The sequence below is a fragment of the Leucopleurus acutus genome, assembly GCF_964270905.1.
Source record: "Leucopleurus acutus genome assembly, chromosome: 3".
In the NCBI taxonomy this organism is placed as follows: domain Eukaryota; kingdom Metazoa; phylum Chordata; class Mammalia; order Artiodactyla; family Delphinidae; genus Leucopleurus; species Leucopleurus acutus.
This window is the reverse complement of record NC_139145.1, coordinates 29,814,812-29,837,814: the sequence shown is the minus strand read 5'-3', so window position 1 is coordinate 29,837,814 and position 23,003 is coordinate 29,814,812. Positions and strand designations below refer to the sequence as shown.

At 38.0% G+C, this 23,003-nt stretch overlaps 1 protein-coding gene across 3 annotated transcripts in view; it reads left to right on the top strand.

Annotated features, from left to right (window-relative positions):
• Positions 1-23,003, top strand: part of RANBP17 (RAN binding protein 17) — a 312,772-nt gene that overhangs the window by 273,897 nt on the left and 15,872 nt on the right. For all 3 annotated transcript variants that reach the window (XM_082836274.1, XM_082836273.1, XM_082836275.1), the window contains one exon: positions 11,025-11,191. In XM_082836274.1, the coding sequence (XP_082692400.1) occupies positions 11,025-11,191 (167 nt within the window). The remainder of the gene's footprint in view (positions 1-11,024; positions 11,192-23,003) is intronic.

Sequence of the window (23,003 nt, the reverse complement as noted above, 5' to 3'; positions counted from 1 at the left end):
CATAGCACAGGGAGATCAGCTCGGTGCTTTGTGACCACCTAGAGGGGTGGTCAGGGAGGGTGGGAGGGAGACGCAAGAGGTCAGGGAGGGTGGGAGGGAGACGCAAGAGGGAGGAGATATGGGGATATATGTATACATATAGCTGATTCACTTTGTTATAAAGCAGAAACTAGCACACCATTGTAAAGCAATTATACTCCAATAAAGATGTTAAAACAAAAAACTGCCAAACTGTTTCCCAAAGTGATTGTACCATTTCACTCCCCCAAGCAATGTATGAGGACTCCAGTTGTCCTGTATCTTCCCTAACACTTGCTATTATCAGTCTTTTTAATCTTAGCCATCCTCGTGGGTGTGAAGTGGAATCTCCTTGAGTTTTTAATTTGCATTTCACTAATGAATGATGATTTGAGCATCTTTTCGTGCTTATTTGCCATTCATCTGTCTTCTTGGTAAAATATTTGTTCAAATCTTCAACCCAATTTCTTTAACTGGGTTGTTTTATCTTGGAAGAGTTGTTATATATTCTGGATACAAATCTTTTATCAGATCTATGTTTTGCACGTATTTTTTCAGCCTTGGCTTGTCTTTTTTATTTTCTTAACAGTATCTTCTGAAGAATAAAAGTTTTCAGTTTTGAGGAAGTCCAATTATTTTTTTCTCTTACAGTTCATGTCTTTTTGGTCCTATCCTAAGAAATCTTTGCTCATTAACCCAAGGCCATAAAGGCTTTTTCTGTGTTTTCTTCTAAAAGTTTTACAGTTTTAGCTCTTATGGTTAGGTCTATGATCCATTTCAATTTAATTTTTGTATGTAGTATTATGAGGTTAAAGCTGGGATTCCTTTTTTAACATGTAGATATTCAGTTGTTCTAGCATCTTTTGTTGAAGAATATCCTTTATTTGTTAGACTACTTTGTACCATTTCTATACTGTCCTAACTTTATAGTAAGTCTTAAAATCAGATAGTATAGCCCTCTGATTTTGCTTTTCCCTTTTTAAATTGTCTTGGCTATTCCGGGTCCTTTGCCTTTTTTATAAATTTAGAGTCAACTTGTCAGTTTCTCATGTTAGAAAAAAAATGAGCAGGGGAATTATTATTGGGTTACATTGAATCTCTAGCCCAGTTTGGGGAAAACTCACATCTAAGCAATATTGAGTGTTCAATTCCGGGCAATGGCATATCTTTCCATTTATTTAGATCTTCTTTACCTTTTCTCAACAGCATTTTTGAAGTTTTGAATATATAAGTCTTGTCCATATGTTGTTGTATTTATAACTATTTTCTGTTTTTATGCTGTTGTAAATGATATTTAGTTCAATTTCTATTGTTTTTGCTACCATGTATAATTGCAATTGATTTCTTTGTATGCTGACCATGTATCCTGTAACTTTACTAAACTGACTTATTAATTCTGGTAGCCTTTTGTAGATTTCTTAAGATATTCTGCATAGATGTGTCTGCAAATAAAGACAGTTTTACCTCTTTCTTTCCAATCTGTATGGCTTTTTTTTGGCCGCACGGCATGCAGAACTTCCCAACCAGGGATCGAACCCATGCTTCCTGCATTCGAAGTGTGGAGTCTTAACCACTGGACCATGAGGGAAGTCCCTTTATGGCTTTTTTAATTTTTCTTACCCTATCACACTGGCTAGAACCTACAGTACAACGTTGAATGGAAGTGATGGTAGCAAGCATTCTTTCCTTGTCTCCAGTGTTATGGAGCAGACATTCATTCTTTTTCACCATTCAGTATATTAGCTCTAGGTTTTCTGTAGAGGCTCTTTATCTTGTTAAGGAAATTCTCTTCTTTTGTAGTTTTCTGAGAGTATTATCATGAATGGGTGTTGAATTTTATCAAATTCTTTTTTTACATATACTGAGATAATCATATGGTTTTTCTTTTTTGGTCTGTTAATGCATTACATGATATTAATCACCACATTGGTGGATATTTGAATGTTAAAACAACTTTGCATTCCACACTTGGTTACGATGTATTGTCCTTCTTATATATTACTAGATTCAACTTGCGGTAATTTTGATACAGATTTTTACATCTATGTTCATGACAGCTATCGATGTATTCTTCTATGGTTCTTCTTTTATAGTTTTCTGTTCTTCTCATATCTTTGCCTTGTTTTAGTGTTGGTCTAGGGCCCTCATGAAATGAGTTGGGAAATGTTCCCTCCTCTCTTATTTTCTTAAAGAGTTTGTGTAGAATTGTTACCAGTTCTTCGTGAAATGTTTGATAGACTTCCCTAGTGAAACCACTAGGCCTAGATTTTTTCTTTGTTAGAAGGTTTTTAACTATAAATTAAATTTCTTTAGTGGATATAGGACTATTCCAGCCTCCTATTACATCTTTCTTTCTTTAATTTATTTATTTGGTTGCGCTGGGTCTTAGTTGCGGCAGGCGGGCTCCTTAGTTGTGGCTCGCCTGCTCCTTAGTTGCGGCTTATGTGCTCCTTAGTTGTGGCTCACGGGCTCCTTAGTTGTGGCTCGCCAGCTCCTTAGTTGTGGGCATGTGTACTCTTACTTGCGGCATGCATGTGAGATCTAGTTCCCTGACCAGGGATCAAACCCAGGCCCCCTGCATTGGGAGTGCGGAGTCTTAACCACTGCACCACCAGGGAAGTCCCTCCTATTACATCTTAAGTAGCATTTGATAGTTTGTGTCTTTAAAGGAAATTGTCCATTTCATCTGAAGTTCATCTGACATTACTGACATAAAATTGTTCATAATATCCTCTTGTTATACAACTTTGATTTCTGAGGATCTCTAGTAGTGTTCCCTCTTTAATCCCTGACATTGGCAATTTGTGTTGTTTTCTTTTTCTTTATTATTCTGGGGCCAGGTTTATCAATTTTTTTTTTGGTTTATCAATTTTATGCAGAGAACCAGCTTTCAGTTTTCATTGATTTCTCTATTATTTTTCCATATTTTTATTTCATTGACTTAAGGTATGATCTTCATAACTTCCTTCCTTCAGTTTATTTGCTTTTCCTCTTCTAGTTTTTTCAGGCAGAAGCTTAGGTTGTGGATCTTAGACCTTTCTTCTTTTCTAATGTACACATTTAATGCTTTTATCTAAGCATTACTGTGGCTATAACTGATAAAATTTTTATATATTGGGGGCTTTTTTTTTTAAAGATTTAATTTTATTTATTTTTGGCTGCGTTGGGTCTTTGTTGCTGCACGCGGGCTTTCTCTTTGAGGCGAGCGGGGGCTACTTTTAGTTGTGGTGCGCGGGCTTCTCATTGCAGTGGCTTCTTTTGTTGTGGAGCATGGGCTCTAGGCATGCAGGCTTCAGTAGTTGTGGCTTGCGGGCTCTAGAGCACAGGCTCAGTAGTTCTGGCGCGTGGGCTTAGTTGCTCCACAGCAAGTGGGATCTTCCTGGACCAGGGATCAAACCCGTGTCCCCTGCATTGGCAGGCGGATTCTTATCCACTGCGCCACCAGGGAAGTCCTGGGGACTTTTTCTATTCAGTTTTAAAATATTTTCTTATTGCCTTAGTGATTTCTTCTTTTACCAGTGAGTTATTACTTAGAAGCACATTGTTTAATTTCTGATCTTTCTGTTATTGAGTCTAGTTTAATTCCATCGTAATCATATTAGTGGTTGTTATAACTTTTGTATTTGTTGAATCTTTTTTTGGTCCAAAATACGGTGAATGTTCCATGGGCACTTGAAATGAATGTATATTCCATTGTTGTTGGGAAGAATGTTCTCTAAGTGTCAGGTCTAATTGCTTGATAATGTTCACATTTTATATATTTTCACTGGTTTTTTGTCTGTTTGTTTTCTACTTGCCCTATGAATTATCAAGAGAGAAGTGCTGAAGCCTCCAACTATAATTATAGATTTGTCCGTTTCTCCTTTTAATTCTATCCGTCTGTGCATAAATTATTTTGAAGCTCTGTTATCAAGTAAATATATATTTAGGATTGTTATGTCCCCTTGATTAATTTACCCCTTTATCCTTATGAAGTGATGCTCTTTATTTCTGGTAATATTCTTTCCTCTGAAATCTACTTTGTCTGATATTACTTGCCTCTCCAGCATTCTTTTGATTAGAATTAGCCTCTTTTTCCATCATTTCACTCTTATTCTTTCTGTGTCTTTATATTTAAAGTTGGTTTCTTGAAGACAGCAGGTATTTTCTATTGCTGTTTTAACAAATTCTTACAAACTTGGTGACTTAAAGCAATGTAAATTTACTGTCATTTAGTTCTTTAGGTCATAAATCTGACATGGGTCTCACCAGACTAAAATCAAGGTGTCAGCGGAACAATTTTTCTTTCTAGGAGCAAATCTATTTCCTTTGCTCCTCCAGCCTCTAGAGATCACCTACATCCCTTGGCTCATGGCTTCTGTCCTCCATCTTCAAAGCTAGCAACACTGAATATCTCTGACCATTCTTCCGTAGATACATGTCACATTGATTCTGATGTCTTCTGCCTCTCTCTTTCACTTTTAAGGACCCTTGGAATTACCTTGGACCTACCCAGATAATCAAGGATGATCTTCCTATTTTTGGTTCAACTGATTAGCAACCTTAATCCATCTGCAACCATAGTTATTCTTTTCTGTGTAACCTAACACATTAATAGGTTCTGGGGATTAGGATATGGACATATTTGCCTAACATACAGCATATAATTGAGTCATATTTTTATATCAAATCTGACTGTCTCTGCCTTCTAAATAGTGTTTCAGCCATTTACATTTAATATAACTACCAGTATATTTGAGTTTAAATTTATAATATTGCTGTTTGTTTTTTCTTTATCCTATCTGGGCCTTGTTTCTTTTTCCTGCCTTCTTTTGGTTTGGATTAATTAAATGTTTTTCTAATGAGTTCATTTTATATCCCCTGTGGGTTTATTAGTCATACTTTTTAATTTTTAGTGGTACTCTAAGGTTTACCATCTACACCATCAAATAATATAATCATAGTTTGCATTCAAATAATTACAGTCTGCCTCTCTCCATCTCCATTCCTTCTGGAACTCCAGTTACACATATGTTATGTATATCTGTTATATTGTTCAAAGACTGGAGAGAACTCCTCTGCAGATCTCCAGAGCTCTCTTCTTATATAGTTCCCACTCTCTGATACTCTGTCCCACAAGTTCTAGCTGCCTCAGCCTCCCCAAATTCAACTCAGTGAGACCACTTGGCTTTGTTTGGGTTCCCCTTTCCTGGCCAGTAGCCTGGAAACTGCTTTGTGCAGTAAGCTTGAGCAGTTGGGTAGGTATTACCTCATTTGTTTCCCTCCTCTCTGGTTTCATAGTCCTATACTGCTTCTTGTGCAACGATTGAAAACCGTTGTTTCATATATTTTGTCCTGTTTTCTAGTTGTTTATGGCAGAAGGAAAAATTCTCATAGCAGTTAATCCTTCATGGACAGAAACCGAAGTCTTTTATTCTTACAGTTTGTCTTGACATTCTTTTATCTCATATTATAGTAATACTTGAAGATTTTAAATTAGTCGCGGATGGCTGTGTTGTTCTCAACATGTGATCTTAGGCCCGAAATCAGCATTTTAACAAGTCTCCAAAGGAATCTTGACAAAGTGGCATAATGCAGGGAATACTGAACTTGAATTTAAGTCCCAGTGCTGCCACTTATGAATGTATGACCATGGACATGGACTCTGTGCCTGATGCTGCCATAGGTGTTTTCATATGTGTACTTCACTCATTTCATTCTCAGAACCACTCTGCATACCAAAACTGGGTTAAATATGCTAATAGCACTGTTTGTCCTTATTTCCTACTTGATTGTAGGCTTCCTACTTGATAGGAACAGTGTGTCTTAATCACGATTTTTTTCCCAGTGCCTAGCATGTGGTAAGTGCTCAATAAGTATATGTTGAATGAATTAATTAGGTAATATTATTTTCACTATACAGATGAGTAAGCTGCTGCCCAGAGAGGTGAAACAACTTGCCTAAGGTCATACAACTAATAAGTGCCTCATCTAGGAGTCTTTCTAACTCTAAAACCCATTCCTCTTCACCTCACCACCCTGCTGGGTCCATCTGATAAAGGTCACAATTTGGCAGGTGAATTGTGCCCTGTGTCTTCAAGAAAGAGGAGTATTTAGACTGTTGAACGTAACCACTTGGGTTTCTCCTTTTCCAACAATGAAAAATTTGCAAAGAGGCATTAATTGGGTTACAGGCAGGCTTCAGTTCTACTATAGCCTCAGTGGGAAAAATGAGAGGAAGGTACAGAAAAGTTGAACCAATGATAGATAATATGCTTAACATGATATTAAATTTTTTTAGTTAATCATTTACTAGCATTTTTAGTTTCAGGCCAGCTATAATTTGTGAAAAGAAAAAGTGATTGTATTTATATATTATATTTTCCATGTTTTTAATCACCCACCACCACCACCACCACCTACCCCCCATACTCTTACATACAGAGACCAAGCACGGGGCTTACAAAAAGCTGCTTCTAATAATGACTCTCAACTCATTCATTTAGTAAACATCAGCTGTGCACATGCTATGTACCAGGTTCCATTCTAGACCTTGAGAGTGCTGTAGAGAACAAGATAGATAAGGTCTCTGCTCATGTGCAGTTTATATTCTAGTGAGGAGATATAACAGTAAACACACACACACACACTCACCACATACACAAGAAAATGTCAAGTCATGATAAGCGCTAAACAAAGACTTAAAATAGGATAATGAAGAAGGAATGATTGTATGGCTTTTTTAGAAGTGATCAGGGAAGGCCTCTGAAGATGAGCCCTGGCAGGAATGGGGGTGCCTTCCAGGAAAGCAAAGGATGGCACAGAAGACAAGACGAGGGAAGGTGGGGGCAAGCTAAAAGTTGAACCAACTGGAAACCACCAGAAATTTCCCCATCAAGGTCATTATTAATAAAATTTTCATTATTAATAAAGGGTGTATGTTATTGTCATGAAACACATTCTTGAATTGGATGGAGTAAATATTATAAATGTAATATGGAAATAAAACATTCAGGAAATACATAGAAACTTAGAGGCCTTGTTCATTAGTTTCTCCCACCAGAAACATGCTAAAGAGAGAGGAAAGCTATGGATTGGCTAAATAGAATGACAGGCTTGGTGTTTCGGGAATTGAAATAGCCAGAAAAACAAATGGGAAGTGAAAAGGGGGAAACCTACAAGTGTTGGGCGCTATGTTACAATCCTTACACACTTTCTGTCTTTAATCTTTAATTTCTCAAAACAAAGTAGGTGGTATTAAACACATTTTACAGAGGTGGGAGTTGAATCTTCCTCTAGTCAAACATCTAGAAGATACAAATGCAACCCTAAACTGCTGCACCATCCAAATAGGCCTTTTCTTTCTGAAATTGCCTTTCACACTATATTTTTCCAAGACCTTCATCCTCCCCTCTGCTATGGTGAGAAATTTTGAGTCAAAGCCAAATGTAATTTCAACCCCATTATCATTCTTCTGACTCTCAGTTAAGCAACTCTTTCCTATACGGTTAACTTTACAGAACAGCTTTCTACGATGGGTCTTAGTGAACAAGAGGGCTATTAATGATGCGTATGCTTCCCATAGAGACTAGTTGCAGAAGAAAAGGGGCATTTGGTTGTTTCAGTGCCAAACAATAAGTTGCTAGAGAGGACAAAGTGCCTGTTGGGCTTAAAAAATCTGTCCAAAATTGTCTAAATCATGGATGATAAACACCAAGAGCTAGGAAAATATGAAAATTCATGACTTCTGCTCATTCTTTTATTTCAGGAGAGCTTCATTGTTTGAATCTCACACAATAGCTTGAGCTGCAAATAGAGAAAACTAAAAATAATACATAGTCCTCATCACTATTCATTCTGTTTTTGATCAAATGGCCCATGATCCTTATGATTCCACACTTTTCAGCCTACCCTGAAATAACATTTATCCTTTTCAAAGCCCCCAACAATAAATCAGCCATAATGAAAGCTCTTCTTCTTGCTTTTACTGCAAGGATATATGCTCCAACCTTCATGTCTAAAGTGTTTACCTGGCTTTTTCATAGCTGACTCAGTAGATTGGAACCTTTTAATGCAACCTTCGTGGCATGTGGTCACCAAATCTATGTGAAGTCTTTATAATTTTTGTATGATTGATAGGATATTGCTCTTCACTGGTGAGGGGAACCATATCTATTTCCCGCTTGCTTCCTTTGTACATGTTAAGTTACTTAATCCATTTACTTTCATGATTGGGACTTCAGAGGTAGAAATGTGAAGGAAAAGAGAAAAGCAAACAGGTTCAACAAGTCTGTGCCTGATTCTTAGGCCTAAATGTTTTCTACTACATTATATACTACCTCCCAGGGTTATAAAACCAAAGCTTCCTTTTCTGCAAAGCAACCCAGTTAGTGGGGAGAGATAATCAATCAATCAGTCAATCAATCAACTGCCATAGCTTTAGAAGGAAATAAAAGCTCCTTTCTCAAAAGCCTATAGCTCCACAGTTTCCCAAAACTATTGTCCATGCCCATCTTTTAGACCTTCATTCAGCCCCTCATGATCCTGTGTCAGCTACCATTATCATCTATTTTAAATGCATACGTCTATATTTCAAAACCTGTCCCCAAACCGACCTCTATTTACTATGTCATTCCTCTCTAAAACAATGTATGTGAGAGTTTTTAAATTGTAGTGTTATATCAATTCTAGTATTATTACTAAACAAAACTCAAGACTTTTTAAAAAAAACTTTCTCCGATTAGCTTTGCCTACCCGTTCTTTAATTAAATCAACTAATATTTCACCTCTAATCTATGACAAGCACACATATGTCTCAGAACCTTAGAGATGAGTGAAATGAATAAGAAAGTAACTATTCCCCTAGGAAGTTTATAATCTGCTTCCCAGCCCTACTCTCCCAATCTACTTCTTTTCTGAATCTACTAAATTTGCCGGTTTTTGAGTGCCCATCACGTTTTTGTTTGTCTTGTTGTTTCTGTTATTAATCATAAACTCCCCAGAATTGTGTCCGTATGTTACCATTAGCCAAAAAATCTGGGCACTGTCATGCTCTGAATCAAAACCATGAACTTTGGATAAGCTAACTATCTCTGAGCTTCATTTTTCTCATTTGAAAAATGCAAACAGCAGTACCTACTGTATACAGAAGTGGTTATTAGAGGTATATGAAATGATATTTAGTGTACAAAGGAATCATGTCACTTACTTGCTAAAATAAAAACCTTCAATAACACCTCTGTTGCCTCTCAAATTACATGTAAATGTCTCGACCTACTACTGGATGCCCTCAAGATCCCAAACTATTTTGTCAGCCTTCTCTCTTATGATTCCTCTACACATTCTTTTACTCACACCAAAAGGTCCTGCTCCCCTTTTTTCACTATGAGGGAAAATTAGTAGTAACTACCATATTTTTTTCCTTCCAGTTTTATTGAGACACAATCGACACTATACAAATTTAAGGTGTACAACATAATGATTTGGCTTACGTACATCCCGAAATGATTACCGTAGTAAAGTTTACTGAACATCCATCACCGCATATAGGTACAAAATGAAAGAAAAAGAAAAAAAAATAGTTTCCTTGTGATGAATATTCTTAGAATTTACTCTCTTAACTTTCATACATAATATACAGCAGTGTTAGTATATTAATCATGTTGTACATCACACTCCTAGTACTTATTTATCTTATAATGAGAGCTTTATACCTTTTGACCACCTTCATCCAGTTCCCCCTCCTGCTAACCCCTGCCTCTGATAACCACAAATATGATCTCTTCTTCTGTGAGTTTGTTCGTTTGTTTTTTGTTTGTTTGTTTTTAAAGTATAATTGAGCTACAACACTATGTTAGTCCCTGGTGCCCAACATAGTCATTCAATATTTCTATACATTAGATAATGATAAAATACTGTGGTAAGTCTAGTTACCATCTGTCACCATACTAAGATATTATTATTGGCTATATTCCCCACACTGTACAGTTTGTCCCCATGACTCATTTATTTTGTAACTGGAAGTTTGTACCTCTTCATCTCCCTCACCTATTTCTCTCATCTTCGCCCCCGCCCCCAACTCCTCTCCTCTGGCAACCACCTGTTTGTTCTCTGTATCTATGACTGTTTCTCTCTTGTTATGTTTGTTCATCTGTTTTTTGTTTTAGATATCACGTATAAGTGAAATCATATGGTGTTTGGCTTTCTCTGTCTGACTTATTTCACTTAGCATAATACCCTCTAGGTCAGTTATTTTTACTGTGAGAATTTCTAGTTATTTTTCTCCTCATTCAACTCTGCAGCATATTTTATAAATGATGAGAAAGGTTAATTGGCTCCTTCACAGCAACAACACAGCAAATAACTGGAAAAGATGGAATTTGAAACCAGAGCTGTCTGGCTTCAAAATCCATACCTTTTCACCCTACTATGTACATTGTGCAAAATGTGAAAAATGTCCTTCCTTATGTTTAACTGGAATTAGTTTTCCAAGCCCATCTCAGGTGCTACCTCCTTCACCAAACTGTCCTTAATCCTCATCCAAATACAATATCACCCTCAAATTTCTCACAGCAGTGTGTCACTCATTTTTGTGCAGCACTGTGCTAGTGACTTACGTACCAAATCATGAGCTCTTTGACACCAGGGTGAGTGTTTCCCCTGAAGCAAAGTACTTTGCAGCAAGTTTACACCCTGTTTCCCCTGAAGCAGAGCAGTTTGCGCCAAGTAGATATTTAATAAATTCACTTCGATTGAACAGAGGGTCATTAAGGTCACATATGGAAAATTCTGTCCAGTGCAATCCAGGAATCATTTACTTACTAACATGTCTCTATTCCAGGTCCTGTAGTAGACATTGGGTTTAAAGAGATAAAAGCAAGGCAAAAATCCCTGCCCTCAAGGAGTTTACAGTTTGATTAAAGTGCTTTGAAACCAGAAAGTTGGGTTTTTTTTAAATTTAGGCATTATAGTGAGATGAAACAAACACTTTAGTAATACAAATGAATTCTCATTTGTTGTTCACACAGATACAGTTGTCTCCTCCAGCTGCTGTACCAGTTTAGACTACATCGTCACCTACCTCTTCAAGCACATAGCAAAAGAGGGCAGGAAGCCACTTCGATGCAGAGAGGCTGCCCAGGCTGGTCAGAGACTATTACATTTTATGCAGCAAAATCCAGAGGTCCTGCAGCAGGTAACTGGTGGTTGCTTATCTAGCTTAAGAGAGAAGAGTTTCCCAAAAACCAATCTGGTCTCTGAATATCCCTTAGAGCAACTGGTCTTGCCAAGACTCTTTACTGGGTCTTCTCTAGGAGTATTTTCCCTGTAGGGAGGATAGTACACTGGCCTCAGGATTACCCACCCTCCAGAAATCTCTAAGTCATTCATCTCACTTCAGTGAAGCTAGAATTCAGAAAGAGGATAGCTCTTCCAGAGACAAGAGAAATAAAAGTCAAAGCTGGAACTAGAAACAGTCAACCTCTGATTTCTTTCCCAGAGCCTCTAATAACGTCGTCTTAGGTTTGCCTTGTGAATACTCTGGTATGTTGAGAAACTACCATTTTCTGGGCTCCTAGTCTGTGCCAGGCAGCTTGCTGGGAACTTTCCCTTCATCATACCATTTTCCCCATTTTAAGATGAGAAATCAAGGTTCACGTAGGTCATATTCCCACGAACATTTAAATAATAAGTAATAAAGCTACGATTTGTTTATTTTCAAATGTTTTCTGACTAGCTAATATGAATTAGGTCCAAGTTTAATATTTTTTAAAAACTTCTGCAAATCACAGTAACAGCATGCATAAAATTAAATAATATATGCCAGAAATGTTTCAAAGAGAATAATACCATTTTACTGTGGAGATAGCATCACTATGATATATTCCAGTTCTACTACATTTGGAAAGTGATATCTTTGTACTGCTTCCAGTTGTCTTCTTTTGCCAAATTATCTATCTCCATAATAGTCTGTGGTTTGCAAATATAAACACTTTAACCTGGTCATTAGCCAGCAAATAAGTCACCTACAATCAGCAAAAAAGTGTCAGTCTGAGTAAATAAATGATGAAAATGAATAAGACAGCCGTGGAAGAGGTTTTCTTCCTAGCTGTCATTTTTTTGCTAATATTTAAATGACATGTAAACTTTATTTGTGGTGATGTTTCAGTTAACCAGTTATTTTCCTGGCAGGGAGGTGTGTGATTAAGATTTTGTGTAAATAAGCAAAGGGTTCTGGGCCTGTAACTATTTGGTATGACCCTGGAATTGTTACAACATGTTGGTGATTAAACGGGAGGAAGGTAGCTCACATTTATTGAGGACTTCCTATGTACAAGGTGCGAGAGCCACTAAGACCCATGAGACATAATTTCTCTCCTTAAATAAGTGTGTCCTGCCAGGTGGGAAGGAGAGACAAGTAACTAACTAATTATGTGATAATTGGATTAACATAGTGATGACAGGAGGAGAGGACTTGCAGAGACATCTCCTCATTTAGACCCCACAACAACCCTGCAATGTGGATATAACCATCCCCATTTTTCAAACGAATATATTGAAGCACAGAGAGAAACTGGAAAGTGGAATGTGAACCAAGGTCTGTTTGGCTCAAAAGCCCAAGTCCTTACCACTTACTTACACCATTGATTCTCAGGAGACTAGTTGCTGGATAAGATCTCAGATTCACCTGGAATGCCCTTTCAGAATAACACATTCTATCAAGATTTGGATGCACTGCTCCTCACCCATCCTTCTGCAGTAGCCACTGGTACTGCTGGGAGTGTGGCGTAGCCCTCAGGTGTTTTGCAACAAGAAGGCTGAGAACCACAGAATTAGAGCTTGTAGGCAGTGGAGAAAATAAATAACCATGGACTGGCCAGCAATCAGACCCAGCGCTCACCCCACCGTGGCAAGTGACAGGTCTGCCACCTGCCAGTGCTCAACCATGATCACAATATTGTCCCGTAAACTTCGGCAGGAACTTTTAAGTGGGTAGAAAATTTTAGCAAAAATCAATAGGCTATGGTCCTAGACAAATACCATCCGACTGTGCAGAACAAGTAATGTGGTTGTGCAGAAGACATTCAAGTTTGTCTTTACTCAGAATTACCATGTGTTTGTTGGTTTAAGTAATTTCTGTGTGTTAATAGTACTTGGTAATCCTTTACTTTATAGCATATGACTAAGTAGTGATATATCTTTATTAACAGTGGAATACATTCTATTTATTTGGAATGTAGGCTTTCAGATAGCATTTTAAATATTAATGACCGGTCTCTGGTAGTCAGCATAAATATGATTTGCATTAGCACTAGGTTATATCATCTTGAGTGCCTCTGATGTCAATGATTGGGTATAGTAGTATCTGACATCATCTCCTTAGGTCACTGACAACTTTGACCTCTATTCTTATGCACAGTTTCTGTCGTCTCAAAAGCTCTTTTGAATTGATTTGAAATTTTGACTCTTCCCTTTATGAGGCAGTAAAATTGATAATTATTCAGATGGGAACTGAGCACTGAGTGAAAAATCAATTCCACCCGCTCTCTGCCGCGTATAAAATTACTTCTGAGTCGGCTGGACTGAACGGATGGCCAGAGTAAAAGCAGCAGGCAGGAGTAGTGGGAAGAATTAGCTGGACACAGCTAATAGCCTGAAGGGATAGACTTGGAAAAGAGGGAGTGGGCCAGTTGGGGGTTATTATGAGCAAGGATGGGTCCCATTGATCATCTGTTTGCATCAGCTTTCCAAGACCTTATAAATCAACCCTGAAGAGCAGCAGAATCCAAGATTTCAGCCTCTTTCCAGAGGGAATTTATATTAGATTATTCTCATTTTCACACTCAGATGAAAAGTGAGCCATTGATTATTCATTGGTTGCCCATCAGATGCTGTTTTTATAGATGATTTGCCTATCAGAGAAGATAATGAACAAGGTTGCTGCTTCATAACTCAAGGTTTCAGTTTTCAAGGCATCTGTGTCAGTTAAGTAATGCCTAACCCTATTAAAAGGAATGGGTTACAAATTGCTTAACAGTGCTGAAAAACTAGACCCTAATGACTAATTGTGCTTGGAGTTTAGAGAGGGTTTGTCAGCTCTTTAAACTAAACTGATGCAATGATACTGCAGTTATTTACTAGTTTGAACTGTTCTCCCCCTGCACCACCAACCTGGAAGCATAGTTGCATGGAGAGTGTCAATTCTAAATTGCAAAAGTTATCTCCTCAAGCTTCCACAGCAAATGAAGCATGAACCCACATAAAGGGTCTTCTGACTTCTTATAGGCCTTTCCTATAAGACATTTTAAGTGCCTCTCACCTGAAAATGTGTTTATTATGACCTGCTATGTGGCTTTAGATCTTCAGTGTTTTTAAAAACATTCTCCAAATAAGCCATCTTCCATATTTTGCAAACAAACCTAAATTTGCAAAGCATTACCTTTAATCCATTTGAAGATCTGTTATAATTAAGTAAATCTATTTTAAGTAAGAATTATTGTCTAACCAGCATTGCTTTAACTTAACTGAGAAAAACCCAGTTTATGTGTATTAAGCAAAAAAAAAAAAAAAGTTCCCATGTTTTTATGTCATTAGAGAGATGAGAGATAAACTAAAGTTTTAAGAACAGGCCAGTAGTAACAGTGATTAGGCATGGATCTGCTACAGTAATTTGGAAGATAAAATTTCTACGTGAAGCGTTTTCAGTTTTGTCCCTGGTCATGTTAAGTGTTTGTATCTATAACTCAAAGGTCAGCATACATTTAGTTATATCACAGAATGAAAGAAGGATCTACCCAAATTAGGTACATGAAAGAGCGTGTTTTATAAGAGTAGAAGGGCATTTCAAAGATGAGACTCATTCTCTTTCAGATTATAAGAATAGGACACTGAGGCTGAATGCTTCTCTAAATCATAACTTCTATTAAAACTACCTGCTCTCGAAAGAGTAGCAACTTCCATAGAAGTAGAACAAGAATTATGTGATGGTCAGTATTACTGATTAGATTATGCAATTAACTTATTAACAAGGTATTTTTAGCAATTATGTTCTCTAAAATTTAAATACACTGAATGGAGGAATTAGAACATTTAGGTTTTAATTTATCTTAACCTCTTCTATTTAACTATTTGGCTCAAGTGAGCTGTACTAAAAACCAGAAAAAGTTCTAATTATAATTCTTTCTCCCTCACTCTCTCTCCCCCTCCCTCCCACTTTGTGCTAACCTGACATTTAACTACAAATTGTAAAGAGCTGTCAGGAGTTATAAGAATCCTACTTCAGTAGGGACGTAAGCTGGAAAGAACATTCACCCTTTTCCTCAATCAGTCAGTCAATCAATGAAAATTGCTTTTGTACAGTGCTCTTCGTGACATGCATCCCAAAGTGAATTACAGCAAAAGGGAAATCATCTGCTCTTTTTTCATTTCTGTGTTTAGATTGAAAGGATATTGCTCAACATTTTGACATACTATACAAGACATCTTTCTTACTTAAGATACCATCCTATAGTACTACGTAGGAGAAAGTGCAGTCACATATTTAACTGATGTTGAGATTTTGGCCTATAGAACCTCAGCAAGACTCTCACAGTGGGAAACACTTTAGCAGATGAAATATATTCATGTCTCTTATGCTCTTAAAAAAATTAACCAGACTTTCTAATGTTATTATAGACATTTCTAGTGAACCCTAAATAGAAAGTATGCTCATGACCTACTAGCTCAGTCTGGTTAATTTGCAGCTGTTATCAAAAGTATGGCAGTAGATTGATGTCAAAAACACATGCTGAAGGAACATTCACAACTGGATCAGAGGATAACATGGATTTAAAGGGAAGCCAGGGATAGGTCGGTCATCAGACATGGCAAGTAAAAAATAAGAATAATAGAATTGTTTTTTGCACATGCTGCTGCAGTCTTGGTCTTCTTCACAGCAACATATGTATGTACTTTGTATTTATTTCTAGGAAAAAAATAATACTGGCAAAATATTGCAGACAGTAGCTTAAGCTTTTTCATATGCATTTAATCTGATTTAATCACCACAGTATCTCTGTGAAGCTGTAGTATTATGAGCACCATTTTACAGATATAGAAACCAAGGCATAAAAAGATTAAGTAGGGGCTTCCCTGGTGGCGCAGTGGTTGAGAGTCCACCTGCCGATGCAGGGGACACAGGTTCGTGCCCGGGTCCGGGAAGACCCCACGTGCCGCGGAGCGGCTGGGCCCGTGAGCCATGGCCGCTGAGCCTGCGCGTCCGGAGCCTGTGCTCTGCAATGGGAGAGGCCACAACAATGAGAGGCCCGCATACCGAAAAAAAAAAAAAAAAAAAAAAAAAAAAAAAGATTAAGTAACTTTCCCAAGTTACTAGTGGTCAGTAAGATCATGTAGTCCATAAGCAGAAAGACTAAAATTTTACCTTGATGTGTTTAGCTCCAGCGTTCACATGCTTAACCACAACGCTATAATTTGTTGGCGGCTGCTAATTTGAAGTAGTATGTATGTTTTGAGCACTTACAATGAGGCAAGTTGAGCTTCCAGTAAGTCCCACTGGGGCCATCCTTAAGGTAGAATGATTTAGAGCAGTCATCCTATACCCCAACTTTGTGCTGCAGCCGGAATGAAACAGATGGGCAGTGACCCAAAGAGGCAATGGGCAAGGGAGAGGGAGGTTGCTTTGCCAGCTGGTATAGAAAAGCCCTGTGGCTCCCACCATCACTGACAGAGCTAACAGAGCTTCCTCTCTCTTATTCTACACCCATACCCAATCATTAATTCTGTAGCCAGACATTGAAGGTATAAAATTTAGCAGGACATGTATCCTTGAGAAGGTCAGAGTCTAATAGTGTAACTGTCTCATGATGTTCCTTTGTGACTATCCTTCAATTCCTCTGAGGTAGCTCTTGAGGTTTACTCTAACCTGACTTTTCTAGGATAGAGTCAATATAGAAGCTGTGAAATGAAGTTGGGGAAGCAACAAGTGCTTTGCATCCATCCCCCATACCCTGCACGTCCCTAGGCTTTGTCCTGACTCTCACCACTGATTCATCAGTGTTGAATGTCATTTTTCACCTCTTTCTGATTGTAAACAGCTTCTGTTTTTTAAGAGGCTTCTACTACTGAGTACCATTAGCTCTACTGAAGGTCCTTCTTAAGGGCCTCTCACATGAGCAAGTCTGAAACTGACTCCTTTGAGCATCCCTCTCCTTCTCCTTTTCATTCTGTAAGGTACCACAGACTAAGGTGCCTATAGAGCCAAGTAGGAAACTTGACTGAGGTGGACAGGAACGACAAACTGTGTTCAGTATACATCCCTATCTAAAGGGGGCAGCCTCCAAAGGGCTCCAGCTAATTGTTGCCCTGTAAGGTGGTAAGACCCAGTGTTGCCAGATATATTGAGATTTCCCCACGGAGAGAAGCCAGAAATACAGTTTTGTAAATGTTGGCAACTGATTGAAAAATTAAAATAAAAATACTCTGCAGGTCAGCACTGTATGTCTGGTTATCAGTTTCCCACCTCTGTATTCTGTACTCTTAGAGAATTTCAGAACTCAGATCTCTTAATGCATGATCCCTTGCATTTCTCATAGCCATCCCATGTGGCCTTGCAACAGTGATATTTTTATTTGTCTCTGTTGTCTTGGTAATTCTTAAAGCACACTTTTTTAATTTGCTGTTTTAAGAAGATGCCAATATTTTGCTTTTACATATGACTCTATACTTAGGTCTTTAATGAAACTTAAAGAGGGCATTTTATCACATTTGGGTTGTGTCTTTGCATACAGAAGGGGTGCAGTAAACAGGCAATGAAACTCAGTTAACATCTCCCAAACATTTTTTTTTTTTAATTTTCAAAATAATAAGGTTTGTTTGAGGCAGAAATAAAGCTCACTTTGGTCAAGTGTGTGTGTGTGTGTGTGTGTGTGTGTGTGTGTGTGTGTGTGTGAGATCTAATTACTAAGGATCAAATCAGAGTATCTAAGAGGACCAGGGCTGCACAAAAGTATCTAGTTAATAGCCAGGTAACAAAAGTCCAAAAGGGAGTAAAACTCTTAAGAACGATCAGTGTGTGACCACCACCCCTAAAGATCAGCTTAGAAAGTTAAAATATATAATTTTAAAAATGGAAAAACACTAATTTTTAATTAAAATGGCTTTTATCTGTGATATAATAAAATCATTTATCCATCTTTAGAAGGATGATTCTTGTCCAAATCCTTTGTTATATTCCATATCTTTGCCATTTTGATTTCATTTTTGTTATAGAGATATTTGTTGAATGACTGTTACAGCTGTAACAAAAAATGGTATTTTAAAACAAAACCCTTTTAAAAAGAAACCTATTCTTGATTTATAAATCATCAAATTAGTGTTATAACCCTATCACCTATCTTTACACAGTACCTTTTTTTCCCCAAAGATCACCTCCATCTTGATACTTGTCCCAGCACCTAGCAGAGCCTGAAACCTTGTGATGGTCAATGAATGTCTGCAAAACAAACCAAAAAAATTAATTTTTAAAAGTGCAATCTACAGGCAGTGACTTTAGGTATCAAATCTAACATGGTCATAGACTAATACATGATAAAATAAATGATAATGCCAAGATAAGATTATATCATCATATACTATATAATAACCCTGCTGAAATTCCATAAGAAAATTTTATTCTAAACACGGATGAAGAAAGAAATAAGTACTTCAAATACTTTTTCAAATGGTTAACAGAACAGAGAAGGTTTGTGGTGGGTTTTTTTTTTTTTTTTTTTTTGGTCTGTTTGTTTGTTTGTTTTTTCCACTGGGACATGTGTTTTTCTACCTCTAAGCACAGTTTAAAGATGTAATCCATTGATAGCGTAACTTGCCTTATTAATTGAAAGGGATGGAATCCACCAGATGTAGCCCAAACCAGCAGAGAGTTAGGTGACTAAGCAACAGCAAAGACACCATATTGAGTGAGCCAGATTTCGGTCTCCAAGTCATTTATTTCAACCGGTGACAATACATTTAAACTCCTGTGCCTCAGCAGTGATTGATGGTTTAATATCATATATAATTTTTTTAATGAAGGAAAACCATTTAAATATGTTACCATTTGCACTGGTATTCTCCTATGTACATAAATGCATTTAATCATTATGGGGATTGTTTTTATACTTGTGTAATTTGTATCCAAGAAATAACTGTCAAAACCATCTCATGCTGTTGCTGGAAATGGTACAGTGTGCTTCATACTTGAATAGATTCATTCTTCCCTGCACATAATTAAGAGTGTTGGAGCTTTCACTGCTACCACATAGGAATTCCATGTTTACATTTCTGAGAATGAAAAATTAGCCACAGTTTGCTTTTTCAGGCTCCCATTTTCTGGGGCTGTGATATTTAAGTACCTTAGTTCTGTACCAGTATATGATTTGAAGAGTTTGATTTTAAGACTTTTAATATTAAAATACATAATAAAATTTTATTATCTAATTATAAGAGGGTTTAGCCTCTTATTAAAGTTGCTAAACCAGGCCTGGATTAACATCATAATGGCACAGTTTGACATGGAATACTCAAAAGTCAAGTTCGAGGGAAGGGATGGATTTTGTTGTTGTTGTCGTTTTGGGGGTTTTCTCCTATACCCACCCCTCGCACAAAATAACAAGGACGAAACGCATGTATGGAAACAAACAAGGAGCAATTTGGGACGCTGGAGAAGGAGTGGAGGTGTCAGCCTAGGATGGTACCCTTAGGCGAGGCAGCTGGTATATGTAGCCTTTTGTTTATCTGCTACTGGTTTATGTAGCCTTTAGGCCGGCAGCAGAAACAATCACTCCTACAGGGTCAGCTGCTGGTCAGAAGCAAAATAAGAAAAGATTTTGCGTTCAAATGCACAGCCATAATTTCTGTACAGCTGGCACCTGCTGCTGGTGCACAGCGTGAAGGTGAAAGGGCAAAGAGGCAGTTGTTCAAAACTCAAGAATGGCTTAAAGGGACTTGTAGATTAATCTGCTTTATTAACTTCTGTATATTAGATAACTATTGCTATGAATGACAGTACATCTTTTTGAATAAGTCGCATCTCTTTCTCTTTTAAATTAGCTTTTGAGTAATGAATATTAAATAGAAAGCATTTCAGGGGTAATTAAATGAAAACAGAATGATGTCACTTTACAATTATATTTGTGTGTTTATAGAATAGGGGAATTATAATGTTTTCCAAGGAGCTAAAAAAAAAAAGAGCCGGCTTCATAAAGAAGAATTTGAAATAAATAAGTTAGATGTCCATTAGCCTTTGTGTTTAGACTAAAAAGTATGATGTAGTTTGCGACTTAACGTAGAGTCATTGGGTGCCAGTGGCTTGATTTGGCATTCCCAGGGGCTCCAAGTGTTTTCTTTATGAATTAAAGTGACTGCAATCCGTCATTGTTCTTTTATCTACAGTTTAGCACAGTCAGTTTTGCTATCACTCTGCAGCAAATGTTCTCAGAATAGCAAAGGAGTAGTAAAAAACAACAGCCGTACCTTTTCCTTCGCACTCATGTAGAGCAGATAAAGAGCGCTTCATAAGGAAGAAAACGCACGGTTTTACACAGATTTAGCCCAATGATAATTAGGCGTGCTTTATAACAGTCTCTCACCCGGTATGGCAAGTGGCAAACAAGATGGTTTTTAGCCTCTTCATTAATAGTGATTGGCGCAGTTAGCTTAATTTATCATTATAAATTAAGGGTAAAAAGAGTTCACTTTCATGCGTTCTTTTTTAAAGCCTCTGCAAGGAAAATTTCTAATCCATAGATAAAATACTGACACCAACTCTGGGAACGTGTTTAACAATCTGCCTTCTAAAAGGACGACTCTTTTCTGCTGACTCTCAGTGATTTTTTGTTCTTGTTCCTTTAAGAATTCTCAGAAAAAGCATAGCAGATGACATCTGCCTTTTTCATGCTAACACAGCACAGGTAGTAGCATTTATCCATATTTCACAAAGGGAAGGCATCTGGGATTTCATTTGCACTCCCAAGTTTTAACACAAGTTCAGTCTTTCTACTCTGAGCAGTGTTTCTGTGACATGTGAAGATGACACCTGAGATCACCTCCCTGTGTCACATCCAAGCCAGCCCAGGGCTCACCAGAAGGATCCTAAACTTGCATGGGTGTCACAAAGGAGCAGACTACCTTGACCAGAAAAGATTGGGTTAGGAGTATTTCCACATCCTTACACTCCAAAGTGGAAGAACCTTTACTCCTCCTTCTTAAAGATCTAGACTTTTCCTCCATCCTGTAACAGAAGCCTTATTTACTGTAGGGTTGCTAGGACCTAAGAAGTCACTATAAAAGGGCGATGTCAGGTTCAAACAGAATTTTTATGTTGAATGATAATGATGAAAAAGAAGTAGGAATAATTATTATATGCTAGGCTTGTGTGCTAAGTGCTTTATATATATGTACACAGACATATATTCCAGTGTGTGTGTGTGTGTGTGTGTGTGTGTGTACATATATATATATATATTTCTGTTTAAGTCTCACTACTCTGTGGGGCAGATATTTTTATCTCCATTTTATGATCAAAATACTGTAATTGCAGCTCTAGTAAGATAGTAACTCACCCAATACCGTACAGCTAGTAAGTAGCAGAACCCATGCTCTTCACCAAAATACAGTACAACTTTTAAATGGGCTGGATGGAGGCTAAGCAAGGGGAGACACGTGCCATTCATTCATTCATAAATCCTCGATTGAGCCAGGGGCCCCTTTCTTTGAGAACTGATTGGACAAGAGGTAAACACTTGACCTAAGCTGGCTTTTCTTCCCTAGATTTAGAAACTAGCATTTAAAAGATATTGGTCAGCCTCATCTGAATTGAAGACTTGAAAAATCAAGAGCCGTGGGGCAGCCATTCCCTGCCGTATGCTCAGAGAAGTAGCCAGTCTGCAGCGAGAGAAAAGAGCAGCAGACGTGCTAAAAGGATCTCGAGAGACCAGGCAGGCCCACAGAGGGAGACTGAGAGGATCCCCCCAGCGTTCTTGCCGCTGGTTCTAAGCCCTTGGGAGGCCTGACCATGCTGCCTAGTGTAGGGATCCTGAAGCCGCCCCTTTTAGGCCTAAGTGTTGCCTGCGATAGTTGCTGTCCTCCTAGCCAAAGGATTCTTGACTCAGGGAAGCTGTGAGGACACAGTGAGCCAATGAGTATAGACTCACCTAGCCCAGAGAAGGTATTCAGTCAATGTGTAGAAGTAGCCTTCACTTTGAAAAACAATATGCAGCTACGACTTTTTGATGTCCCTGTCCTTGTCCATATCCCTGCTGTTCATAATTATAAATGTGAGAAAAGTATCCCGTCCAGGAAATCCCAGGCCCAAGACTTCATTTCACAAGATGATTTGCTTTTGCCATGACTTCAGCCGGATTACTTACGTCTACCTGGTCCCATCCATGTGTTCTGCCTTTCTTAGAGTTCCTTCTGTGACAAGCATTCTTAATATCACACTCACTCACTGGACTGGATGGGGCATGGTGTGATTTTATTCTTGGGCCCAAACTGACTTTTTCTCACTTATTCTTCCTGCATACTCCAGGCATTACCTTGCAATGGCAAGAATGAAAATAAACGCCATAACTCTTTCCATTTGTATAATGTCTTCATACCTTCTGTCTCTTCTGACTCTCACAACAACCCTGATGGGTAGACAGGGCCAACGTGAATATTTTTTTAACTTGAGAGTATGGGTACATCAACACATTTAATCCCACAGTACCTGTATGGGTAAAGTGCGCAGAGGTTCAGAGGGGTGAAATAACTTGCCCAGAGACGCAGAGCCACTAAGTAGCAGTGCCTAGAATATAACGAAGGCTTCCTTGTCCCTAGATTTTACAGTTTTCTTGTCTCTAGATTCTACCATACCAAGGCTCCCCAGGGCCTCACCCTGCCCTTCCTTCCTGGCATTTCTTCTTCTCCGTCCATCCCTATTCAAGGGAGACAGCAAGATAAATGACAGGGCTCCCCTGCCTTCATTTCTC